This window comes from Vitis vinifera, chromosome 12 (genome assembly GCF_030704535.1).
Source record: "Vitis vinifera cultivar Pinot Noir 40024 chromosome 12, ASM3070453v1".
NCBI classification, from domain to species: Eukaryota; Viridiplantae; Streptophyta; class Magnoliopsida; order Vitales; family Vitaceae; genus Vitis; species Vitis vinifera.
Window position 1 is genome coordinate 9,089,033 of NC_081816.1, and position 20,080 is coordinate 9,109,112.

The window sequence follows — 20,080 nt, forward strand, 5'->3', positions numbered from 1 at the left end:
ATACAATGAGGCACTTGTTACATGTACTTGGTAGTTCTTCCTATTGCTAGAAACGAAAAGAGAAGATGACACAAGAAAGAAAGGATAAAGCTTCCAATGGCCATGATATTAAAGTGACTTACAAAGAGGTATGGGACCCCAAAGGCCCATCAAATGAATGGAGAGGATTAGGGTTCTCTTTTTCTTTGTTTTATTTTTTTGGGTTTGTGGGTAAAAACCCTTTGGTGATCAAACACCAACCATTATGGTCTTTGTGTTAGAAGTCTTTAGTGGTTGATAGAAGTTGGGCATGTGTGATGGAACCCACAATTTTTTTTTCTCAATGTTTTGACATAAATGGCACATCAAAATGAACCCCTTTTTGTTTGGCTTCTCTAACTTTTAGTTTCATCATGCAAACCCAACCCATAGCTTTAGCCCTCATTTACAAATCAAAAAATTATTTCATGTGGGTCCACCATTGTAGGGTTGGATTAACCAATCTTGTTGGCTTCTGAGTTCAATCAAGCTTCCATCTCCACCATTCATTTAGAAGCTTTTATACAATTTTATGGATATTTAATTTAATTTAATTTAATTCAAAATTTCTTAATAATCATTGGATTACAGTTAAGGACTTGTACAATGTTTTACAACATGGGTTGAACCAAAATTTTACAGCATTCAACATTAGGGGGATGCCCTAAGAAATATAATATTTTCCAAAGTGATGGTCAAACTAATCATGGTTTTGGATTTAATTGAGATTAATTTAATGGTGGCTTTACTGAGTCACATTGTCCCTGTGCCCTTGTCATATATATTCTCCAATATTATATAGTGGTGGGTAAGGTATGTAGCCGACATACGTGGGTCATGGATGCCCACATCATCAATTATATCTTCCAAGTATAAAGTGTACGTTAAGAATCCCAAACCCCTGGCGCGCGTTAGCACCACCATTCCTTGGAGAGACTAGAGAGCCAGCCGATTTATTGGCGACTTTTGGGGCCAAAAGGGGGGGGGGGATTAAATTCATAGATGCCTGCCTGCTTGCCTCTCTCTCTCTCTAACTGTGTCAGACTCTTTCTCTCTCTAGAGACTCTCTCTATCTAAATCCGTATATCTGAACAGCAGCAGAAAACAAATACCCCGTCTTTAAACGCTGAATGGTGCTGTCTCTTTCAAGTCTTGCAAAAGCAAAAGAGACGAAGAAGAACAAAAGAGAAGTAAATTTGAATAAAAAAAAAGAGGAGGGGGCATAAAAAAAAAAAAAATTAAATTAAAAAATGTATGGTATTTTTGATAGATGGGGGTGATTTTGATCTTGGGTTTGTTTTGCTTTTTTGCCTTAACCTTCCCCACTAGATGATGAGATAATGATGTGCCCAACCTCAATAACAAATGCACAGCACCAAACTGAGGAGAGAGAGTGAGAGGGGGGGTTAAAGAGGGAAAAAGGAGGCACCTTTATTTTTATTTTTATTTTTATTTTTTTATCCCACTCTGATTATTGATTCCAGTTGGGTATGCAGAGAAACCAACTGGGTTTCATCCAAATTTTCTTCATAATGAGTTTTGCTTTTGTTTTTTCACATAAAGTTTCAAACTTGATGCTTCTTTCTTCTGTACAGAGCTGGGGGAGATGGAAATAACCAGTTACGGGAAAAACCATTTTTTTGCTTATCCCATTAATGATTCCATTGCAGTTAGGCGAAATAACAACTGGGTTCGGTTCAGCTTCTCTTTTGGCATGATTCTTCTCTCCTTTGTATTCTTCAAAAGTGGTGTGGTTTTGATGGGGTTTAAAAGCTTGGCAGAGTGAGGGGAAAGAAACTAAGTATTAAACCGTAAAGTAGAGGACAGAGAGGAGATCAAAGAGGTTGGACCACTATATATTCTTGATATGGTAAGTAATTCAAGCTGGGTCTGGTGAAAAAATCAGCTGGGTTTCTTGCATTTTCACTTTTTAGTTGAATTTTCCTGGTGGGTTCTTTTGACGCTCGGATTTTAATGACTTTTGGGTGCTGGATTTGGTGATGAATCAACTGCGTTTCCTGCAATCTACTTGAATCTTCTTACTGGGGCTCTCTTAAAGCCTTGGTTTTGATGAGTTTTTCGGCTGTGGCTGGGGTTTTTCTTAAGCTCTCAAGACTCATTTTGAAGATATGCAGGTGGGTTTTGCTTAAGATGTCCTTGAATTGCAAGCTTTCTGGCTTTAGTGGCAGATTGCCGGCCAATTTGAAGCTGAAGAAGTCAAAGGAGCCTTTGCATGGGTCTAATTGTGTCAGGAAATGGAGGAGAAAGTTTCTGTTATTGTGGCTTTTAGGAGTTATTATTGGCCTCATTTGTTTTCTCTCAGTTTTGAATGCTGGGGCTTTGAGTAGGAAGGAGAAGACTCCAGACTTGTGTGAAGAAAAAGCTCGAATCTTGCTAGAGCATTTCAATGTCAGCAAGAACCAGCTTCATTCTTTGGCTTCTTTATTCGCTGAATCAGATCAGGTTCCATGCTTATCTCTCTTAAACTTGTATGTTTAATGCCTTTGGACTCTTCCTATTTGTGGTTTTAACTCTTTGGCTTCTAGCTTGAAGTAGTTGCTGTTGATATTAACTGTTTATGCTGAGAAAATTCTTCTTTTGGTTTGAGAAGTTGACTGAACTTGGATACTAGTACAGAGTAGGATATGGTGGCCATGTTTTGAAACTTTCCTTTTTGTAGGATTTGGTGACTCTGCTGTTTACACATGCTTCTTGGTTTTATTTACAATTCGAATTTGGTTGTTTGAAAGCTGGTTAGAAATGAAATACGAGGAAGAAATGAAGTGAAGCTGAAAATGGGAGTATGATAAAGTAATGCTCTAATGCATATTCATTCTAGCGATTGAGGTTGAATTAGGTATAATTAGGCAGCCTTCAACCCTGTTCAGCTGTGCCTAAAGTAATACCAAATGCTTGAACGAATAATCTGCAATTGGAGTGGTGATGTCAAGTATTCTTTTCCCATGGTTTCTTCTAAGTTCCTTCTCCAGAATATGCTTTGTTGTTTTGGAAGTACTGGAAATAATATAGTTTTCTTTCAATAGTGTGATGAACAATGAAGAAGCTTATATACTAAAGAATACAAAAAAGAAAAAACCAGAGAAAAACAAGTAACTAAGATGCTGTTTAGGAACTTTGATATTAAAAGCTGTCTTGTTCCATGTTCTAGAAAAGGGACAGTGGGATATTGACCATAAAGCAAATGTTGAATTTTTCAAGTATTGGCAAAAGAAGTATAAAGATGGCAAGGTCATCCTGGGAAAGGAGGATCAGGGGACCTCATGAGAGATGTATGTTATGAATTTCCAATTTAGTGATTATAAAATAATGTTTTAGTTCTTGCCACCATAATCAATCAAACACAATCTGCTTAAGAATTTGGTTTATCTTTGCCATTATTATTGTTCATCGATTTGGGTGATTTGAACATTGCTGCTACAATTACCAGGTTCAAACATCATATATGAACTAAGACCAATTAAAGTCACTAGAAGAACAAAATTGTTTGGATTGTTTATGCTTGTATGCATATTAAATCTCTCTGGCTCGTGTATTGCAGATAGCGTCCTTGGAATGTACCAAAGAAGCAGGATTTGAAATGCCACCAGGCAATGCTATTGCCTGTGCACTTAAGGTACCATGTTCACAGAATCAAGAGTTTGAGAAGCAGCATGATCAGGCTGCAGAAAGTTTAGAACCTAATGACCAATGCCCAGTTCGAGATGAGAACATCCCTGGAAAGCTTGACCTATCTTTGCTAGGGGACCAATCTGCATCATTTAGTTCGCAGTCTACGTCTTCATCAGTTTCGCTTGATGGTCAGAGTGGTGAAAAGGTAGATTCATTCATTGGTACCAGTATGACATGACTTTTTTGCTTTCTTTTCTCTGAATTGAGTTCATCATGTGTGGAAATTTCAGAAGTTCCTGTAATTAACTATGTCATAAAACATGCCCTATGGGATGCCTATGGAGGAAACGTGTAGGATATAGCCACATAGAACATAAACATTCAAAGCTATCTAATGGTGATGCAAGAGAACAGCATTTGTATTTTGTATACATTGTGTGGGAATGCCATAAGATTATTTACATAGTAAATGCTTCCCCCGAGTCAGAATGGAGTTTCTATGTTATAGGTTGTTCCTCTGGAAGTTCTCAATACACACAAGGTTAGACAAATGACATAGAATTGATTTCATGAATCTGAAATGTTTACATTCCAAAAAATTATCATGCTGAATGTGAAGCAATGATGAGTGGATAAAGAGGTCAGATAAGAATAATCTGATCAAATTAATGTTTAGTTTTTGGTTAATTGAGTTGTGAAGAATACAGTCAGGAAGTAGGATGTGTTAAGCACGAAAAAATATGCATGTGCATTCAATGTGAACTGAAGAATTCATGCCCTTTCAAACTGCTTATATGAATAATAAACTTTTCCTTATTCTAAATTCTTTGGTGAGAGCACTACTAGTTTTTACTGTATTCTGTTTTCATGTTTCTTTTTTTATTATTTCATTCAGGGAGCTAGCTAAAATTTTTAAAAATGTTGGAGCTTATTCCCATGATTTAGGATACAAAAAGTTTATCAAAAAAAATGATTTAGGATACAAAATGATTATTTGTTTATTTTGTATTTGATTGGAATATCCTGCAGATTAGGGCTCTGGCGAACTGTACAAAAGAGCACTGTGAGAATTTTTCTCTCTGTTTGGTAAAAGTTGGTTGGTGGGTCCTTGTTGGAATGGTTGTGAGCTGCAAGTTGTCTGGTTCTCATGTGAAACTGTGGGGGAATCGGAAGCAGAAACTGGTTGAGCAGCAGAAGCTGGTTGAGCAGCAGTCACAGGTTCAGCAGCAGCGGCAGTTGCGGCCGAAGCAGCAACAGCCGGCCCAGAGTTCATCTAAAGTTGCTGGGAAGTGGAGGAAGAAGCTCCTAATAATATTTGTCTTACTTGGGGTGATTATATCTATTTGGTTATTTTGGCACTTGAATAAGGATATTAACTTGAGAAGAAGGGAAACACTTACCAATATGTGCGATGAACGAGCCCGGATGTTGCAGGATCAGTTCAATGTGAGCATGAATCATGTGCATGCATTGGCTATTCTTGTTTCAACCTTTCACCATGGAAAACACCCTTCTGCTATTGATCAGGTAGTGTTCCCATCCAGCTGATTCGGTTCTCACTCGCTCTATCTCTATCCTTTCACTATACTAGAAGAAGGAGAATCCTAATACTATTCAACAAATTGATTGATTAAGGATTCAGACAGAAAAGTAAAAACTTGTACGGTAGCATTTTGCTGTCATAATTATTTTGATCTTGATGAATCTCTATTCTTTTTCGCAGAAAACATTTGGAGAATATACCGAGAGAACGGCTTTTGAGAGGCCACTTACTAGTGGTGTTGCTTATGCTTTGAAAGTTCTTCACTCAGAAAGAGAACACTTTGAAAAGGAACATGGATGGACAATAAAGAAAATGGAAACTGAGGACCAGACTCTAGTCCAAGATTGTATTCTGGAAAATTTAGATCCATCACCCATTCAAGATGAATATGCACCCGTCATATTTTCTCAAGAAACAGTTTCTCATATAGTATCTATTGACATGATGTCTGGAAAGGTGCAGCTTTTTTTTTTTCGTTAATCTTAGGGTGCATTTGTTCCTTTTCATTGAGCATTCTTTTGTGAATCCCATGATTGAACTTCCCTGATGAACAATTTCTTCTTCAATACACTTCTCTGCACCCTACTAAATAAGAAACTCCTTGGTGCTTCAGTGTAAAATTTATTAGTTCAACGAGAAATGGCTCCCTGGTCAACTGATAGAGCTGATGTAGTGATTGCACTATTGGGAAGAGCTTATATTCAATATCAAAATTTCCTGTTAATATTTTTAATGTTATACAGGAAGACCGTGAGAACATCTTGCGAGCTAGGGCATCTGGAAAGGGAGTATTGACATCTCCTTTTAAGCTACTGAAATCCAATCACTTGGGTGTTGTACTCACATTTGCTGTCTATAACGCTGACCTACCTCCAGATGCTACACCAGAGCAACGTATTGAAGCTACTGTAGGGTGAGTTCTTTGTACATAACCTGAGACTAAACTGTTTATATTTTCAAGACCAAACCACTGAACCTTATGTTAAAAAAAAAGGTATCTAGGTGCGTCTTATGATGTCCCATCACTAGTGAAGAAGCTTCTACACCAACTTGCCAGCAAGCAGACGATAGTTGTGAATGTTTATGATACAACTAATGCATCTGCACCCATCAATATGTATGGTACTAATGTTACAGATACGGGCCTATTGCGCATTAGCAACCTTGATTTTGGGGATCCAGCTCGGAAGCATGAGATGCACTGCAGGTGAGCCTTTGCTGCTTATTTAAGTACATGTTTGTAAAGACAAGGGATTACTGCATCTTCATGGTTAAAGTTTTTTTCCCTTTTGCCACAGGTTCAAGCAGAAGCCTCCTCCACCTTGGACAGCAATAACGGCATCAGTTGGGGTCTTAGTTATTACTTTGCTTGTGGGCCATATTTTTCATGCTGCCATAAACCGAATCGCAAAAGTGGAGGGTGATTATCGTCAGATGATGGAACTCAAAGTTCGTGCTGAAGCTGCAGATGTGGCAAAATCTCAGGTGCATTTTATTTTGGCCAAGTGGATGGATGGTTATAAATTTGTGACTGCAATATCTTTCCTCAGAACGAATAGTTTATCCTGAGGATTTTTTTTTGATAGGAATATCCTGAGGAATTTTCTTCTTCAGCTTTATTCTTTTCCCCAATAAAATTTCCACCTTGATCATATCACTAAAGCATTCTTCCTCTTTTGTAGTTTCTTGCAACTGTTTCCCACGAAATCAGGACTCCGATGAATGGTGTTTTAGGTAATGGAAAACTTCTTTTGATTTACATTTATTGTCATTGCATTTATAAAAAGATTAATTGACTGTTACAACTTCCAATTCAAATTTCAGGTATGCTGAAAATGCTGATGGACTCGGGTCTTGATGCAAACCAACAGGATTATGCTGAGACTGCTCATGCTAGTGGGAAAGATCTAATATCACTGATAAATGAGGTTCTTGATCAGGCTAAGATAGAATCAGGAAGGCTCGAGCTTGAAGCTGTTCCTTTTGATTTGCGTGCTGCTCTTGATAATGTTTTATCACTCTTCTCAGGCAAATCTCATGAAAAGGGGATCGAGGTAAGAACCAATTTTTGCCTTCTCACATGTTTAATCTATTTCTTTTTTGGGTTGGTTATTGCTTTTACTGTTACGTGATGCTACTTCTTACTTAAATTTGGTTCTGGATGTTCTTTTCGGTGAGAGCAGTTGGCTGTCTACATCTCTGATCAAGTGCCTGAATTTGTCATTGGAGACCCCGGGCGCTTCAGGCAGATAATTACCAATCTTGTTGGAAATTCAATAAAGGTGGGTTATATTTCTTATTTCTTGCATTTTTGGGGGGAATTCATTCATGGTTGGCAATGCATTCACAATGCCAATTGACTTCATCCAACATTTATGGCCAAATTCCATTTCCTGATTTTGTTTTCCACTAAAGCAGATGGAACTTATTTGATATCCCGAAATATCAAAATTTAGATTCTTCCATACCTAAGCATATTTTGGATTGCATCCAATCAAGGCAACTTGAAACTTGGATCCATGCAAGAATGAAAATGCCATACATGGTTTTAGTGTATTGATTTCTAAAATGCTCATATTGCAGTTCACACATGACAAAGGGCATATCTTTGTCTCGGTGCATCTGGCAGATGAAGTGGTGGGGCCACCTGATCTCAGGGACGAAGTGCTGAGACAGAGCTTGAATATAGTCCATGACAGCTCAAACAATTCCTATAATACATTGAGTGGGTTTCCTGTGGTCAACAGATGGAAAAGCTGGGAGAAGTTTAAAAAGTTAAGCTGCACAGATTCAATGGAGGAAACCAGCATAATTAAATTATTAGTGACTGTCGAGGATACGGGTGTGGGAATACCTTCAGAAGCTCAAAGTCGAATTTTCATGCCTTTTATGCAGGCTGACAGTTCCACTTCTCGAACGTATGGTGGGACTGGAATAGGATTAAGCATTAGCAAGCGTTTGGTGGATCTTATGGGTGGGGAAATTGGGTTTGAGAGTGAACCCGGCACTGGAAGTACCTTCTCATTTACTGTGGCTTTCACAAAAGGAGAAACTAGTTTACTAGATACAAAGCAGCAACCTCATGATCCAGCTGGTTCTGAGTTCCAAGAATTGAGAGCCTTGGTGGTTGATTGTAGAAGCATCCGAGCTGAGGTTACAAGATATCATCTTCAGAGATTGGGCATATCAGTCGATAAAACTTTCAGCCTAATATCTGCATGCTCTTATCTGTCCAATAATTCCGATCCAAGGTAGATTTCCATTTCACTTAGTATTTTTGTAACTAAGGATCATAGTGACTTGAATTTGAGAATTCGAAACGAAGCCATTAAAGAGTTGAGACTTCAATATACATTGATATCATTAAATGCATAAGAAAACCCACAGTACTACTTATTTGGAATAACATTAGCATCAGAATATGAAAGGAAATCATGGAAAATTTTCTTCCCCCGTCAATGTAGTTGAGTTATAATATATTATGGTATTGTAGTTTTTTTGTGCTTGATTTTTCTAATATATTATTGATCATGTGTCTGCAGTGCATCAACTAGTGTAGCTATGGTTCTGGTTGACAAAGAGGTTTGGGATAAGGAGGCTGGTCTTGTTTTCCATCATATGCTCAAAGAGCTCAGGCCAAATGGCACTGTGGAAGTCCAAGAAAAACGTCCAAAAATATTCCTTTTGGACACCTCTCTGAGCTCTGCTGAGCGCAATGAGCTCAAATCAGCTGGTTTTGTGGATAATGTACTAATGAAGCCTCTTCGGTTAAGCGTATTGATTTCTTGCTTCCAGGAAGTCTTTGGAATTGGCAAGAGAAAGCAAGCGAATAGAGGAAAACCATTAACTCTTGGGAATCTGTTAAGAGAAAAGCGAATCTTGGTGGTGGATGACAATGCTGTTAACCGAAGGGTGGCAGAATTTGCTCTCAAGAAGTATGGAGCAATTGTCACCTGCGTGGACAGTGGCAAGGCTGCTCTTTTGATGCTTAAGCCACCCCATAACTTTGATGCTTGCTTCATGGATCTCCAAATGCCAGAGATGGATGGGTAATGTGCAGAACTTTAATCTTCTTTTTCTTTTGTCTAAATTGTGAATGCAAAGGATATATCCCTTTGGCACAATAATGGACCTAGGCATTTGCCTTTTCTGCATGATCAGTAGCTAATAAATTTGGTTACCCTACACTGGCTTGTTGAGATAATTCTGGTTATGTAGACCAAAATTGTTGATCTTGTTTATACTTGTTAAAAAATGCCAGACTCATACAAAGGGGGAGGGGAAAATAGTGATGGGTGGTGAATAAGTGAGTTGTTGAGCATCTTTTAGATAAGTCATAAGTGTACTGTTCAATTTAGAGTTTTTATTTTCTTAAATTTTTAATTTTTCAGGTTTAGAGCAACACAGGAAATCCGCCGAATGGAGAGCAAGGTTAATGAGAGAATTAAATCTGGAGAAGTATCAATAGAGATGTTTGCAAATGTGGCTTATTGGCACACACCAATTTTAGCAATGACTGCTGATGTTATTCAGGCAAATAATGAAGAGTGCATGAAGTGTGGAATGGATGGTTATGTGGCAAAGCCATTCGAAGAAGATCAGCTTTATTCAGCAGTGGCACATTTCTTTGAGTCTGGTTAATGGAGTGGGACTGACATGTTTGTGGGTTGTTCAGTAGTGGTCCAGCCAGTTGGTTGATCTGACTTTGTTTTCAGACTTGACTCCCCAAGCTAGATGGCTGTCCAACAAGCGACAAGCCTGGCTGCTGTGAGATGGTGTGATTTGCAGGTTCAACCACTGTTTCTGCCTTTCCTAATATGGTAACTTTCTTAACATTATTCTATTGTTTATTGACTTTTGATTTGCATGTAGGCTCAAATTCATCATGTTGACACCATGAATTTTTCTCTTGAAATCTCCCATTCTCATATAAGGCTTCATCATCATCATCATCATCTCCTCTTAACTTCTCCCTCACGTGGCCATTTGGGAATTGTTTATTTGTTTTCAGGGATGCTGGATCGAAGTGGCATGGATACAAGGAGGGAGAGCATTAACTGCTTGTGGCCAGTTTGTTCCCAGCCATTCCTTATCTTATGATCACCTGCTGTGGATAATAAGAGAAAAGGGGGCTATTTTTCTTGTATATAACCCCTTTCCTTTGATGCCCTATTATTTATTTTTGTGATATTTTGTGCATTCTTCCTTAATCAGGTTTGAGCCTGAAGTGATATAGTGGTGAGACACCCATATTTGAACTCTGATGAGATGAGTGAGTTGTCTTTCCGTCACCCAAGAGTTGCTGGAACTGGAAGAATGCAGGCAGAAGATCCAAATTCTCAAGAGGGTGAAAGATTGAATCATTCATATTATTATGATTGTTTGGACATTATATCACCGAAGTTCAAATCTACCCATTATGAGGGAGATTGGGCAAAGTACCAAAAAGAGGTGATGACTAGAAGCAATAGTGAAACACGAGGGAGGATATACAGAACATAGAAGACCATTTCCGGGTTGGCAATAGGTCATTATACTAGTTTGCATTCTTACAAGATTTTCTATTCATTCTGGGTTGTTCTACTGATGGTAGAGGGATATGAGGAATTGAATATCAGTATTGCTCATAATGTTGCATTTTGTGAATAAGGTGTTTTTTTCCTGTTGAAATTGAGTGTCGTTTCACCCTGAACTGAATTGTAACAATTCTTTTTGGTATAATGTATAAATGATAGTTTGCTCGATTTAAGTTTCCGTTCCCCTGCACATATTTTCATTTCATTTGTCACCCATCTTTGTTGCTGTACCTGGAGATTTGTAATAATGCAATGGAATAGGAAAACCCAAAAAAAGAAACGCATTTCTGATTTAAGTGTAAGTTTCTTGTAGAGTAGTTGCAGACAAAGCTCACATAGGAAGCTCCTCTAGAACAGGTTGACCAAGGGCTGTGATGAATTTTCCATAGCTTAATCTGCATTACTCTATCAATGAAACAGTTGAGACCGAGGAATTAGGTGTTTTCAGCAGAGAAAACAGGCCAAAATCTTCACATCCATGTGCACCATGTAGAGGGTCAAAGCGATCCTTGATGCTCTGTTTTTTTCCATTAGGTGGAATGACTTTGGCCTTTTTGAAAAGTCCAAACCACCTACTTATCTTTCATCTAACAACTGTAAAGGGTCCTTACTTTATTTTGTAGTGATTGGGTTTTTGAGAATGTCAAAAGAGATTTTCAAATATTCTAATTGAAAGGGAGCAGCTCTATGTGGTCACAAGACTACACTGTTGGGTGGAAGGTTATCTGTTATATCACCATCTCTCTCTCTCTCTCCCTCTCTGGCAGAAAGAAACAATGCCAATTTCCTTGCTGAGGATTGTGCTTGGTCTACTTCTTTTGGTGTCAACAGGAACAAAATCTGGTAATTTTTCCATTGCCCATTCAAGTTTTATTAGCTTTTGCTTCATAAGAGATTGGCTAAACCACGAAAACTTGTATTCTTGGTCTTTGGTTTTATATGCTTAATGAAATCTCTGAAAATCTGATAGTTCATCAAGTATTATGCTTCTTTTCTAATGTTGCTATTTTTTGGTTGAATGCTTTAGCTGGGGAGTTCGAGCAATGGTGCATAGCTGATGAGCAGACCCCAGACGATGAGTTGCAGGCAGGCATTGATTGGGCTTGTGGGGAAGGAGGTGCAGATTGTAGCAAGATTCAGGTGAACAAGCCTTGCTATTTGCCCAACACTGTGAGGGACCATGCTTCATATGCCTTCAATAACTACTATCAGAAGTTCAAGAACAAGGGTGGAACCTGCTACTTCAATGGTGCTGCCATGATCACTGAACTCGACCCAAGTAAGCACTGATGAATCCCAGAGTGAACTCCTCTGTTTGGTTCTCTGAAGTCACATTTGGTATGGCTAAAAGCCACACTGCTGATCAAATAATTGAATCTGATCTTGATCGCAGTCACCAGCATTGGCATCATAGTCATCTGACATGGTACTTCTTCTGCAAATATTCCATGTTTGTACAAGCTACTCCTTGAATCATCACATGGAGTGATGGCGGTAAACCAAGAATGAGGCAGCTCCATGTGCCTGGAAAGTGTAGGCCATGTGAGTAGGCTTTGCCCATGTCTTGCTAAATACCTTTTAAAAAAAGTAGAGGTGGGCACACTTTACCTTTGATCGTGCCGTAAAGGATTGAAGAAACCAAACCAGCTGCATCAACCCCCCGTGTGGGGTTCAGCTAAATCATGTTTGCTGTTTAAATTATTATAGTATAAAGTTACCTTTTCACCAGGGGGGGTTAATACTTGTTCTCTCGATCTCAAGACTACGTTATTGATTAGTACAAGACCTCTACTTAACCATTGCTTTGATACCTTGCTAAACTATTAACTGACTAAAAAACTCATAACTCTTATGATTTGAGTCCATAATGTCTGATTCTGCGACAGTCGTGTATTTTTTTCATTTGGTATTTTCTTCTTGGATGGTAGTTTTACTTCTAAATGTTTTGTGTATATGCAGGTCATGACTCTTGCCATTATGACTTCATTCCTTGATTCGAAGGCAAGTCTAGTTTATGAAGTCCCATGAGCAGAATTAAAGTTGAAGACTTTTTCTTTTCTTTTTGTCTTCTTGAGGAAAGATTCCCATAAAGTTTGCTGTAGTTCTTCCTTCATAGCTGAGTGGTGGGGTTGAGTTTTGTATCAGGAGCAAACTTCAAGTCTTGCAGAAATGGGGTTGTAAACATTTTTGGCCTGACTTCAAAGGAAAACGAATTTTAAAGCTGAGAAAGGTAAATGATTTTGAGCTTTTCGACCATTCTGCAAACTAAAAAATAACAGGAAACAATGCTTCAAAGAATTTGATATAAATCCGTCAGAATGAAATTACACTGAATTACAAGAGAGATGTAGCAGAAAGGAAAAACAAAGTTCTATAAGTTGGATGCAATGGGCTTTCACCTGTCAATGAATTCAATCAAAGAAACAATGTATTCTATGGGCTCACAACTAGGGCATTTAGCTCCCAATCTCTGATTCTCAGGTGAGAAAACTTTGATGGTATTTTGAACAGTGAAAATACTTAAGTATCGCTACTTTCATTTCCAATTTCAGTGTTCTGGAAATAAATGTAGGATGCATTTACCCGTTTCCTATTCCCAGCTCTCTTCCTGTTTGTATAATCTCCTTGGTAGCATCTTCTACCGTAGAAACTTCTCCATCTCTTTCGAATCCAATGTTTTTCTCCGTTTCCCTTCTCTTTCCAATGGCAAATCTAGTTTTGAAGTGCCTGTAAAACATATTAGAAAGAACGAATTCCCAATCCCTTACAGAAGTAGTTTTTAATGGGATGGACCATTGAATTCACTCAATATAAACTAGCTCAAATCCCACAAAAAAGATGTACTGATGAGTTCTTTGCACCTTCATCTTAAAAGTGAATCAAGGAAGAGCAGATCTTTTATCTGTGTTGCAAACATAACAGAAAGCATATTAAAAAATTTTGGTCTTTTTATTTTCTCAGCAACCAAACATGGCAATCAGAAATCTAATAAATTAATAGCCTATTTTCAAGTAGTGCTAGTGGGAGAGTAGGGAGAGGGGTTGGGTTATGGGTGGTGTTGGGTTTAGGGTTAAAGCCTTGGGCTATGGCCTATGGGTCACACACAGCATTGCCTAGAGATGCGTCAATTGTGCCCAAGAAAAAAATCCATCATTCTTCAAATGAACCCACCTGGTGTATTCAAAGAGAGATAGACATAGCTGATCAGAAACAGAACTAATAATCAAGGTTTTATGGGAATTGCAGTAAGAAATTGATCTGAAACAAATAATTTTACAACCAGGAGATCACTCGTCTAAGAATGAGTAGCTATTTGACTAACTAAATGGCAGTTGGTGCAGCTGCCATGATCAAGAAGAGCATTTCTGTAAACAAGCAGTCAATAAATCTGGGGTTACACATATAAGTTGCTCAATTAACATTAAAGCCTTTAAAATCACCTGGAATCAATGTTGAGGATCACCTTGTGATCCTCATGAGTTTCTAATTTTCTGAGACTTGGCCCTAAGCCATGTATCGAATCTTTTGTACATTTAGACCGTGGATTGTCAGAACAAAGCTAAAAGTGGGCTTTCTTACTTGTGCTTGCCTAGATTTCTATTCAGCCTTCACCTCTGTTGCAGCCTGAAGCAGCTCATCTGGAGTTGCAGTCTGAAGCAGCTCATCTGGAGTTGCAGCCGGGTCCAAATCCCAGCACCCTTCTGGCAGGTTACTTGCTTCTCCTTTAAGTAACCAGGACGGTACCTGGTGTGAAAAGCGTAGCATCTCTCTTCTCGGAATCCATTGAATGGCATTCTTGTCAGTATTCCTCTGATACACAGTTTTGAAACCATCCAATTTAACAAGGGGAACAATACATACACCAAGCTCTTCAGAGTAATCATCAAGAACCTCCACCATCTCATACTGGTGCCTTACTTCATCTGGGGTTGATCGATTCCAATCTGGTGACCAGTTCCGATACACAGCCCAAATATTTCCACTTTTGGGGTAAATCCGAACACAGCCTCCCCTGCCAGCCTTCTCACCGCTTAGCAAATGAGAGAAGATGTTAACTTGTTCAACAATATCAGAATTCCATGCCCTGAAATTTCCACAAGATTTGGTAAACCCAGAATCTATCCAATTTACGGACCCAAACTCGGCATCAGTTTTAGAGTTCAAGTAACTAATATGAACTTTAAATGGTTTCACGGAGATCACTTCACGGATCAGACAATATAAGCGAGGCATACCATCTTCTTCATCATATATAGCCCATATTTGCTTTGGCTTGAAGCATTCCTCTGACCTGTCCTTGTCAAAGTCGTGGAAGTCTGGGTCAGGGACTGTTATTGAAGTAGTAGACCCAGTCCTATGCAGTTCAGACTGATGGCCAGGAACTCCCAGATATGCTCTTTTAGGTAACTCTACATTCTCCCTAGCTGCAGCTGCTGCAACTGCTTCAGCTGCTTCTCTTGCTGCTTTTGCAGCTGCTGCTGCCTCTGCCGCCGCTGCCGCAGCCAACTTCATCTCTTCCAATTTCTTTCTTATTTCTGTTCTTGCCTTCTCAATTAACAACTTTCTAGCATCAAATGCGGGCGCAACTGATGGACGTTTAGCTACGGTCTCACTTGCGGTGGAAAGCTTGGGATTAAGTCCAACATTTCCATTTCCATTAGCTGTTGTGACTTCTGTAGCCGTTTTCGAACCCATTTCATCATTCCCATTTCTAGATGCACCTCTACCTTCAATTTTCCTTTTCTTATCAGGTCTATTGGCCTTAGAGCCTAAATGTTCATTACAAACGGTACCCACATTCACCATGCCATTTTTGACAGCATGTTTCCCACTGGCTCCTGATCTAACCTTCTCTCCTGCTCTATTAATGCTCTCAGTGGTATGATAAACAACATCAGCAGATTTAGCAGCTGATCCATTAGGACCCCCAATTCCAGTAGAAGCAGCAGGGAATGAACTCCACTGGAATGGCACGTTTGGAACATACTCAGACCCATGTCCAGAATGATATCCTGAAACCCCATTTCGTGAATAGAAAGTTGCATTGGTAGGAAAATATGTAACCCCATTGAATCCATGAGTTCCATACCCATTTTCATGCAAGTGCGACCATGAACAGTAAGGGAATGAACCATTCACTGGGGCTGTCCCCGTTTCCACAGCCATGAAAGTACCCCGGCAGTTCTTACAAGAGAGTCTCTTATTCAAGTACTTCCGAAGATACTCATACTGAACTTTACAAGAGGTGCAAACAGTCCAGAAAGTGTCAAGTCTAGTATGAGTAACTGGTGAATGGGAACAATTGTCAAAGCCTGTAAACCCAGCAGTATGAGCTGAAGCCGAGCTTCTCTGGACAACTGCAGACGACAATAGTTGGCTCCTCCTGAGATCATAAGAGCTTCGCTTAGCACTATCTGACAACAGAGTCCATGCTTCAGAAACAAGCTTGAATGCTCCATCAGCTCCAACAGTTTTGTTTTTATCAGGGTGAAGCAAAACAGCGAGCTTCCTATACTGTTTCTTCACAGTTGCCTTGTCTGCAGTTGGCAACAATCCAAGAATGGAATAATAATCAGTTTCACCATTAACTTTGACCTCAGAAGCAATATAAACCTCAAATGTAGCCACCATTTGAGATATACCCTCCAGGTCCGGACACACCGACTGGGCCTTCAAAGCAAAATTCTTTGCACCGGCAAAGTTTTTCTCAGCAAATTGCTTCTCCGCATTCTCTTTAGCTCTAAGAGCCTCCTCTTTCTTCAATTCCATGGAGAAATTGGATCACTTCAAAACCTGATTCTGAAAACAAAATCTATGACCAACCCAAAATGCTCAACCATAGAACCCAGTTGGCACATTTAACCATTTCTACAAATCTGCACAAATATATGGTGAGAACATTCAAGTCATTTACCATTTCGAATTCCATATAAAGTTCAAATCAACATCAAAATTTATAGAAATTGAATTTTAAACTAAGTGAAAGTCCAACTGACTAAATCAAACAGCTCTCAATAATGAGGAAAATCAATGCTGAAACAAATCCCGGGAATTCTAATTCAAATCAAAATATTTCAACCACAACTTCGATTTTGAGCTGAAATCAGAAACCCCAATTCATAAAACCGCCCAAAACAGTGAAAATTCAGCTAAACAACCCAAATAATAAAAACCCCAACGCCACAAACGCCCTGTTTGGTAGCTGCGAAAACAGAAGAAAACAAAAGAAAACCAAACCCCAGACCACACACTCTTCCATTGCTGCAACTCACCCTAATGTTTCCCATGTTAACCATAAACAGCACAAACCAGAAAACTCCAAATCACTTCCCCTTTCCCTCCATTTTCTCGGCAACCAAACAGCACCTAAAAATCACAACTAAAACAATCCCACAAAGATCGAAACCGAATAGCCCAAACCCCCATAAGAATTCAACACTAAATCTAAACCCCACTTCAAATTCAAAATTAAACAAAAATTTAAAAATAAAAAACAAAGTGCAATAAAACAATAACAAAAAAAAAATTAACTGTTCACTCACTGAGATTTATAGAAGTGAACAAAACCCAGATCCAAGAAAGCTTCACTGATCCCCACATTTCCTCCACTGCAATTTCAGCAAAACGAAAAGGGCTCTTTTGTAAATCTGAGAACTGAGACCACTACACGAGGCTTTTGTTGCAGAGACAGAAAGGAGTGGGATAGAGTGTGACCAATGGAAGATTAGGGTTTTGATGTAGAGCGCCTGTCAATTGACATGGGTCAGATTCCGGCCACGCAGGCCAGTTGAGTCAGATTCCGACAATCGGCGCCTGAGAAATAGGGTAATAATCAGGTGAAAGTAAACGGTGGTTTTTAGTTAATGGGATTTAATGTGGGAGATTCTACAGTACGCTCTTGTGCGTAGTGCGCTCTAGGGTTGTGTTTGGTGTTGAGTAAAACAGTGGGCTTCACAAAGTTTTAATTTTTAATTTTTTTTTTCATTTTGCTTTAATAAAGAAAAATCCCGTGAATATTTTATTGGGCGGCGAAGATGAGTTTTATTAATATAATAATAATAATCGAGAATTGCTTTTTTATATATATTAAAATATTGGAGTTGAATTATTGTAGCATCCAAACAGAGCTTTTAAATAAATAGAAGTTATTGAGAACAATATTTGAAATAATATTATTGATGTCTAGCAAATAAGACAATTAATTGACCATTGATATTTACCCTTTTTTGTGTCTACTATTGTAGTAATTTGATCTCTCTCCTTTATATCCATTTGAAATTTAAATTTTTATTTTTGAAAAATACTCAAATGTACCATAACTATAAAGTTTGATAGTGGAATTTTCCATAAAAAAAATTAATAGAATTTGTCATGTCATACCTAGTTATAGTTGGTCAATCTCTAATCTTATGGAAATTTTAATTATAATATGATGTGCATGAATTTTAAAATTCATTTAGGTAATTGTTTTTTTGGTGCAATTGATCGAGTCAAATTCAACTTTTAAGTTAATATTATTTTTTAAGTAGAGTTGGGTTGTGATAGTTTAAGCCTATATTTTGTCTTGAAGTATAAAATCAATCAACAATTGTAAATCAATGAATGACAACTAAAGAGTAAGGTTTTTTTTTTTTTTTTCTTTGTCGATTCATGATTGAATCATGAATCTTATGATTAAATCACGAATCTTGAAACTCTTCTTTTTCTTGACAAATGTTTTCGGCTTTAATCGGCTTTAAAAATAAAGTCATCTAAGTTGGAAGCTTCCAAAATTAAAGTTTCTTATAGTTAAAGGACAAACTCTGTCGATCGACTTCAGACATTTTAAAAGCTAACACTAGTCGCTACTAGGAAATCAATATGGATCTTTTCTGACAATTATAACGGTCCAACCTCAAATTTAAGATAACCAAACCTAGTTAAGTGAGTATAAATATTCATTTCAATAAATTAAGGCATATTTGTTGAAAAACCTAATTCATTCTAAAACCTCCTACTTATAGCTTTCTAAAAATACTTGAATCATAATTTGGTTATTGGAGTGTTCACACTAATGCTTTGTCAATGTGTTTTTTTTAGATTAAGAATAATCTTAAGCAATCTAAGTCTAATTCTCCATCTTAACTATGGACCAATCAATACAATACTTTTATATTTCATAACTCCTTTTCTATTATCATTATAATATAAATCCAAATAAGATTCAATTCGAACTTCCATTACATTATATAAACTATCTCAATGTTTCTTATTTATTAAAAATCATGATAAAAAGAGTAAAAATACTTTTCAAATAATTATCCTCTCCCTTTCTTCTTTTTTTTTTTTTTAAATAGTTTTAAATAATTAATCCTTCTTAGAATTTTTACGATAGTCAAGGTTTACAAATGTAGTATACCCTTATAGTATCATTTTATTTTGTGCATAATTATTAATTAAGGGGAATCATGTGGACACCTATCTCAATTTTATGATACTATACTCACACTCCCTTGATTGATGACGGACCAAAGTGTAATGTGATCACCCCTTAATTGATGACTACTATTGATTGTTATATGACTAATGAATTAATCATTTAATATTTTTTTGAAAACCCCAAAATATACTTCATTCATATGATAAAAATGTATTTTAGAGTAAAACCAACTCATTAAGAATTATAATAACTAATTTTCCTTAATCACTTTCTCCATTTTTTTTTGAACCTTAGAATGCCTTTTCCACTCATTCAATCCCTCTTTACTTCTTATCTCTTTTTAATTCAAACCCTTAATCAATTCAACCTCTTTTTTTACTTCTCATCAATTTTCAATTTCAAACCCTAAATTAATTTGATATGCTCTTTTTGTTGGGAATCCTGGATTACTATGTTCCTTGGCCCTGAATCTCATAAGGTACATGCATTATATTCTTAAGGCTCTCTAAATCTAATGTAGTGGAAAACTATGACTATAAAAATCAATAATACACTAGATCTAGAGATAATGAAGTTATACTTGTGATTTGAATGTTCCTAGATTAAAACCACAACAAAAAAGTTGTTAAACTCATGTGTCTGGTGTTCTTTCACCTAATCTCTCCTCACATGGATCCAAGCATGTAAGAGAAGTACGAGTTTCTCTTCCTTCTTGAGGGTGGTTGGGGTTTCTCTTTGGAAAAATCTCTCTAGAAGGCAATGAGGCAAAAGTCTGAAGCCTTAACTCCTAACAAAGTCTTGATAGGTTTTTTTGTGGGCTTAAGTGACTTGAATCCAAATTAGGCTTGTGTTATTTAACCTAGTCCACTTGGGTTCTAATTTATTAATTAACTT

The 20,080-nt window shown here is 37.6% G+C and overlaps 3 protein-coding genes across 6 annotated transcripts; 2 read left to right on the forward strand and 1 right to left on the reverse strand.

Annotated features, from left to right (window-relative positions):
* Positions 1-1,036: 1,036 nt before the first annotated feature.
* On the forward strand, positions 1,037-10,940 carry LOC100263145 (histidine kinase 2). 3 transcript variants are annotated; one of them, XM_010659149.3, is made up of 15 exons: positions 1,037-2,481; positions 3,578-3,853; positions 4,678-5,175; positions 5,372-5,647; positions 5,935-6,104; positions 6,186-6,398; positions 6,490-6,676; positions 6,874-6,925; positions 7,016-7,245; positions 7,375-7,473; positions 7,775-8,442; positions 8,734-9,240; positions 9,583-10,011; positions 10,203-10,261; positions 10,406-10,940. In XM_010659149.3, the coding sequence occupies exons 1-13, from the start codon at positions 2,089-2,091 to the stop codon at positions 9,830-9,832; spliced, it is 3,819 nt and encodes a 1,272-aa protein (XP_010657451.1). In that variant the 5' UTR covers positions 1,037-2,088; the 3' UTR covers positions 9,833-10,011; positions 10,203-10,261; positions 10,406-10,940. The 3 variants fall into 3 exon arrangements, with proteins under 3 accessions (XP_010657451.1, XP_002269977.2, XP_010657450.1); XM_002269941.5 differs by having other exon boundaries at positions 1,037-1,888; positions 2,078-2,481; positions 10,203-10,940; XM_010659148.3 differs by having other exon boundaries at positions 10,203-10,940.
* A 306-nt stretch (positions 10,941-11,246) lies between these two features.
* On the forward strand, positions 11,247-13,023 carry LOC104880924 (glucan endo-1,3-beta-glucosidase 4). Its single transcript, XM_010659147.3, has 3 exons — positions 11,247-11,610; positions 11,795-12,046; positions 12,727-13,023. Exons 1-3 carry the CDS (start codon positions 11,544-11,546, stop codon positions 12,759-12,761), a joined length of 354 nt encoding a protein of 117 aa, XP_010657449.1. The 5' UTR covers positions 11,247-11,543; the 3' UTR covers positions 12,762-13,023.
* Positions 13,024-13,976: 953 nt separating this feature from the next.
* Positions 13,977-17,732, reverse strand: LOC100240890 (uncharacterized). Of its 2 annotated transcripts, XM_010659151.3 has the most exons (3): positions 17,310-17,705; positions 16,410-16,643; positions 13,977-16,304 (listed from the first exon to the last, which is right to left on the reverse strand). In XM_010659151.3, exons 2-3 carry the CDS (start codon positions 16,534-16,536, stop codon positions 14,365-14,367), a joined length of 2,067 nt encoding a protein of 688 aa, XP_010657453.1. In that variant the 5' UTR covers positions 16,537-16,643; positions 17,310-17,705; the 3' UTR covers positions 13,977-14,364. The 2 variants fall into 2 exon arrangements, with proteins under 2 accessions (XP_010657453.1, XP_010657452.1); XM_010659150.3 differs by having other exon boundaries at positions 13,977-16,643; positions 17,310-17,732.
* Positions 17,733-20,080: the final 2,348 nt, after the last annotated feature.

Excerpts from the sequence above, each read along its gene's own strand:
- LOC100263145 (XM_010659148.3), top strand. The coding sequence starts at position 2,089 with ATGAGTTTTTCGGCTGTGGCTGGGGTTTTTCTTAAGCTCTCAAGACTC. Across the intron at positions 6,105-6,185 it reads CGTATTGAAGCTACTGTAGG|GTATCTAGGTGCGTCTTATG; the intron begins GTGAGTTCTTTG and ends TTAAAAAAAAAG. Across the intron at positions 9,241-9,582 it reads CAAATGCCAGAGATGGATGG|GTTTAGAGCAACACAGGAAA; the intron begins GTAATGTGCAGA and ends TTAATTTTTCAG.
- LOC104880924 (XM_010659147.3), top strand. The coding sequence starts at position 11,544 with ATGCCAATTTCCTTGCTGAGGATTGTGCTTGGTCTACTTCTTTTGGTG. Across the intron at positions 11,611-11,794 it reads GTCAACAGGAACAAAATCTG|CTGGGGAGTTCGAGCAATGG; the intron begins GTAATTTTTCCA and ends TGAATGCTTTAG. Across the intron at positions 12,047-12,726 it reads GATCACTGAACTCGACCCAA|GTCATGACTCTTGCCATTAT; the intron begins GTAAGCACTGAT and ends GTGTATATGCAG.
- LOC100240890 (XM_010659150.3), bottom strand. The coding sequence starts at position 16,536 with ATGGAATTGAAGAAAGAGGAGGCTCTTAGAGCTAAAGAGAATGCGGAG.